This window comes from Lacerta agilis, chromosome 8 (genome assembly GCF_009819535.1).
Source record: "Lacerta agilis isolate rLacAgi1 chromosome 8, rLacAgi1.pri, whole genome shotgun sequence".
In the NCBI taxonomy this organism is placed as follows: domain Eukaryota; kingdom Metazoa; phylum Chordata; class Lepidosauria; order Squamata; family Lacertidae; genus Lacerta; species Lacerta agilis.
Window position 1 is genome coordinate 4,760,001 of NC_046319.1, and position 5,352 is coordinate 4,765,352.

The 5,352-nt window shown below is 48.9% G+C and overlaps 1 protein-coding gene across 1 annotated transcript; it reads right to left on the bottom strand.

Annotated features, from left to right (window-relative positions):
* Nucleotides 1–354: 354 nt before the first annotated feature.
* On the bottom strand, nucleotides 355–4,841 carry FAM136A (family with sequence similarity 136 member A). Its single transcript, XM_033159136.1, has 3 exons — nucleotides 4,681–4,841; nucleotides 3,205–3,345; nucleotides 355–2,455 (listed from the first exon to the last, which is right to left on the bottom strand). The coding sequence occupies exons 1-3, from the start codon at nucleotides 4,765–4,767 to the stop codon at nucleotides 2,267–2,269; spliced, it is 417 nt and encodes a 138-aa protein (XP_033015027.1). The 5' UTR covers nucleotides 4,768–4,841; the 3' UTR covers nucleotides 355–2,266.
* Between the last annotated feature and the right edge of the window lie 511 nt (nucleotides 4,842–5,352).

A 5,352-nucleotide genomic window follows, 5' to 3' on the forward strand; every position in this document is an offset into this window, starting at 1 on the left:
TTTTTAAAAACCATTTTTAATTCAACTTTAAGAAAATAATTCACAGTTTAAAGAAAGGAAGGGAGAAATAGGGGCCTGGGGCTTTGTTAATTCTTGGAACAGTATTCCTGCAGGCTCATTGTCGTTGGGATGAGCACATTTACAATAAATGCTGTTTACTGGTCAGCAAATTTCTGGTTGTTGGGCCTAATCCAAGCACTCAAAGCTCTACCTCCTACATCCGAAGGGGAAAAACATTACTATTGGATTGGAAGGATGTAGTGCGAGGTGGCTCTGCAGCAGGGAATCCAAACACTAATTAAAATAGTTACAGAATTCAGACGCAACTGAGAAACCGTTTCAACACAGCAGCAATACTGTTGATCAATACACATAAATTTAATCACACGTATAATGCATTAAACAAAAAAGTATGTTTTCAATGCAAGGGTACGAAGGAATTATTTATTGTTTTGCTTGCTGAGGAGCCAGGTGGGGCTGTTATATGTCACATTCTACTTGTCCCACCGACATCTTTTAGTAGAATTGTTATGCATAAACCCGAACATGACACTTGAGTCTTCAAAGGCTGTTCCATAAACAAAGCTTCATCCAAATTTTACAGCACTCTAGCCATCTACAGCTCCCTGCATCCCTTAGAGGAAGACACAAAAAAGCTGTTTGCCCCTAACCTTACCTCCTCTTTACCATGATATACCTTTACAGTCATATACCTGAAGTTATTTTAAAGATTACAAGATAGCAAAAGCAGCCATGGCCACTTCCTCCCAGGGACAACTTTGTCTGCTAGATGCCTTATTGTAACATCTCACAGGAGTGTACAGTGGCAGCCTGCCTTTCAGATGTTTTGGACTACAACTCCCACCACCCTTTCGGCAGGGGCTAATGGGAACTTTAGTCCAACAACATCCAAAGGGTATCACACTGGCTTCCCCTGCCTTACCACAATACATTCACTGCTTCTACAGCACACAGGTCAATAGCTGCCAATGAAAAAAGAATGGAATAATTCTTTTGCTTGGGTTGGGATCCCACAGTAGGTTCCACTGGGAAAATGTTCTTCACAATTGTCTTTGTGCAGGGAAGGAGAGGAGGGAGTTGTGTTGAAGGACTGTGGGTGCTTTGTGGCCAACGAAGGATTTACCCCCGGCTGAAATGAACTTGGGAAATGACTCACGCATTAATGCCTAGACTTCAAATGAAACTGAGAAACAATACAAGGTTTTAATTTAAGAATCAAGTTTTATAAGTGTTCAGTTTGGGGCTGACTTTCAGAATGAGGAGTTTCAGATAAAAACCAGAAAACAAACGTTGCTGTGTTATTCCAGTGCCCAGCAAAAACAAAAACACACAGAGAGCTGTTTAAGAATCCGTTGAAAGCCACATTTCTGATTTAATCAGCAAAATCCAAGTGGTTTGCTTTACAGGCTGCATTTTGCATGGTGGGGAGGTGTCATTAATGCCCGCTTCCTCACTGGGTCGGTGGAACCTCCCCTGCACACCAAAAACTAGCATTTCAACGAGAAAATTTGAGCCTACACACTTCTCCCAACCTTCCCCATATGCATGGGTCCAATTTGCTCTTCTTCCACACTGGAAGCCTTTGCGCAAGCAAGCTTATAGCTAGAGTCTGAAGTGGTAATGTCGAGAAGAAGCATTAATTCTAGATTCTGTTGAAGGCATAAGGAGCCACTCAGCTTTGGGGAATTCCTATTTGGGGGCCATTTGGTTTCAGCACTGCGATTTCAAAAAATGTAATATCGCTATAGAGAAGCAGGTTTGCCCCAAGCAAACCATCTCCTTCTGAAGAGACCACAGAGACGGAACTTCTGCGCGTCTATATTTGTAAGGCAGCTGAAAGAAAGAGATGCACAGCCAGTGGCTCTTGTCTTGTTGAGACACCAGGTAGCACATTTCGGAGCTACCTTTGTCGCACCTTCCGGATTCCCCTCCCCACACCCAACATTGCTACAAGGTGGGGAAGAACCACAACAAAAGGGTTTGACACACACATCACTGATGCCAAAGGAGCCTGTCGTTTTTTTTTTTTTCCTTTTACACAACCTGACAATCTGCAGCCTTTCTCCCAAACCAAACCCTAAATTCTCAAGCACTTCAGGAGGCCACGAGTATATAGTCACACCATAAAAAAGTCATTCTGGACATACCCTATGTTTGCTTTCTACGTTTCCAGAAAGGGTAATGGTGCCCATCTTAATTTTAATTGATTATCTCCCTTTCCCGTTCCTCCGCAAAGCCAGAGTGTTTACTGGGCAATGCTGGCCAAGTTCTCCTTCATCTTTTTGGTCATGCTGGGGATGAGGAGCATGTGGTCGTCCACACACTTCGTCACGCAGTTGTCCAGCTGCAGTTTGATCTGCTTCTCTTTGCTCCCTGAATCTAAGGAGTCCTTGGCTTGGTCATTACAATGCATCGTGCAGCGGGCGAGCCGGTCCTGCAATTAGCAAAAAAAGAAACAAACATGGAAATCAGAGGTGGGCAAGGCTAAGAATAAGTTGCATTAACAGCCATCAGTGGACAAAAAGAACTTAGAAGCTGCCATCCAAACAGGACTCTTAAAGAGCTTTTAAATTATTGTTTCAAGAAGAAGAGGAAGAAGAAGAAGAAGAAGATTAGATTTGTAGAATTGGAAGGTATCTCCAAAGGTAATCTAGTTTAACCCCCTGCAGTGCAGGAATAAATCAAGGCTACATTCACACTATACATTTAAAGCAGTATGATACCACTTTAAACAGGCCTGCCCCCCCCACCGGCAAATTCTGGGTGCTGTAATTTGTCAAGGGTGCTGAGAGTTGCTGGGACACCCCTAGTCCCCTCCCAGTGCTACAATTCTCAGGGTGGACCACTTCTCAGGGAACTCTGGGGACTGTAGCTCTCCTAGGGGAATAGGGACTCTACTAACAACTCAGCACTTTTTACAAACTACAGGTCCCAGAATTCACCGGGGGAAGCCATGACTGAACTGGTATGATGCTGCTTTAAATGTATGCTGCAAATGTGACCCGAGACGTGCATTTGTTTAAGATGCTAAGCACATGAATCTGGTGGTTGAGCAATCCAGACCATTGCCCCCTCGAAAGATAAGAGAGCAACCCTGGAGGGTCTTGTGGATTGAGACCAAAGTTCAACTTCCCACTGACCAGCTAGTCTCCCACCTACACCCACACCAACTTTTCTCCTCACCTGAAATCTCTCCAGCTCCTGAGTGACCACGGCCTGCGCCTGAGCCAGGGGCGCATGGCAACGCTCAATGCACTGGTGCACTTGCTGCATAGAGGCCTTGTTGTTCTCACAGCAGGTCGCGCTGCACCGGAACATGATTCCCTGGAAAGAGCTGGGTGTCAGTAAGCGGACCTCAGAGAGAACCACGCTGGGTCTGGCCCTGCCAGCCAGGCACTCCTGGGAAGCTCACAAGCAGCAAGGGATGAGGGCAACAGCCCCCCACTGTTTGCCCCCCAGCAACTGATTTTCAGAGGTAGACTGCCTCTAAACATGGTGGTTCCATTTAGTCATCCTTGGTCCACAAGGTTTTCTCTCTAGCAGCAGGGAAGAAGAAAATCCTGCTCTGTAGCCCAGTTTTCAAAGAAACAATCCAATGGAAAGAAACTTGTGGATCAGTAAGGTCACAGGGTGAGCAGAGAGACTAGTGCAATGGTTCTCAGATTTTTTTCAGGCCACGATAAGGTTACCAGATTTTTTTCAATGAATCCGGGGACACTTTTCAACTTCCTGCTAAATAGATGGATTTTGTCAGGGGTCCGATTTGTAAATCCGGGGACTGTCCCCGGGAAATGGGGACGTCTGGTAACGCCCCCCCCCTAGTTCCTTGGTCCCACCCTCAGTGTCCTCTGCTTTATAAACTGGGCTGTATTAAAATCTATGCCCAGTCGTGAAGCTCACTGAGGTCATCTGCGACTGAGGGGAGCCTGCTGCAGGGGGGGGGGTGCAAACAGACCACCACAACCACTCTGGAGGAAGGGCAGGGTTGAAATGTGGCAAATAATGGCCCATTCTTGCTGGGCTGCCTATCCTAACCGGGCGCCCTCCAGATCTTGCAGACTACAACTTGCATCTGGAATCGTTCAGCCACACTTGTTGCGGCTGATGGGTGTTGTAGTCCAAAACACCTGGTGGGCAACATCAGGTTGGAAGGCTGTTGCTTGGGAATCGCAGAACACCCACCCGCACCCCGCCTCTCTGCCCATTTGACCCCTTCAAGCAAATCAACAGGGAGGGACGTGCAGTTTCCCAGACCTAAAACCAGCACGGTATCCATTGCGCATCGCATTTATACCTTGCTGAACACAGATGATTTAAGAGCGTGCTGGATCAGTCCAAAAGGGTCCTACCCAGTCCAGCGTCCTGTCCTCACAGTGGCCACCCCGATGCCTCAATGGGAAACCCGCAAGGAGGACCCGAGCACAAGGGCACCCTCCCCTCCTGCGGTTCAGAAACATCGCTGCCTCCTACCATGGAGACAGAGCACAGCCTCCATGGCTAGCAGCCACCGATAGCCCCCACCTCCTCCTCCATGAATTCGTGTAGCGCTCCATTAAAGCCTAGGCTGATGCCCACCCCTGCCTCCTGGGGGAGCGAGTTCCCGCGGCCCGCCGCCCTTCCCGGGGCGCATCCCCACGTGCGCTCCAAGCGCCGCCCGACCTGCATCTTCCGGATGTTCTCTCGCTCCAGCCCTTGCACCATGCCGTCGATGGCCTCCTGCACGCGGAGCTGCTGAGCCTCGGCCATGCCGCTTCGCCCCGCCGCATGGAGGAAGGTCGCCTCGGCGGCAGCCCAGCCCTCTCCCCGCCCCTCCGGGCACTTCTTCCCGGGTCAAGGCCCGCCGCGCTTCCGCGGAGCTCGCCCGGCTTCGCAGCGCCACAGCAACCTCGTGCGCCCGGCGCCCGGCACTGCACTGCGCGAGGAAGGAAGCAAGCAAGCAAGCAAGCCGTTCTGCAGGTGAAGCCAGCTCGCTTTTATCAAAGCCGCACCGGTTGGATTCCTGCCAGCCGGGCTCTTCCCCAAGCAGAGGAAGGAAGGTCCGGGCGAGGCGTTGCCGCACCGGGAGCGCGGTGTTCCGTGCTCAGTGTCTCTGCTCCGCATCCAAGGTCGGAGGCAGGAATGCTTCTGAATCGCAATTGCTGGAAACCGAAGCGGGGCAAAGGACTCTTGTGCTGGGACGCAGCTTGTATCTAGCTGGCCCAGGGTGGATAAAAAAGCAATGGTTTTTTAAAATTTATTTTTTAATTTATTTTTTAAATCGGATTTTTAAAATAAAAATGCTTTTGGAGGCAAAAATCGTTCTAAAGATAGCTTTCTATTTAAATTACATTA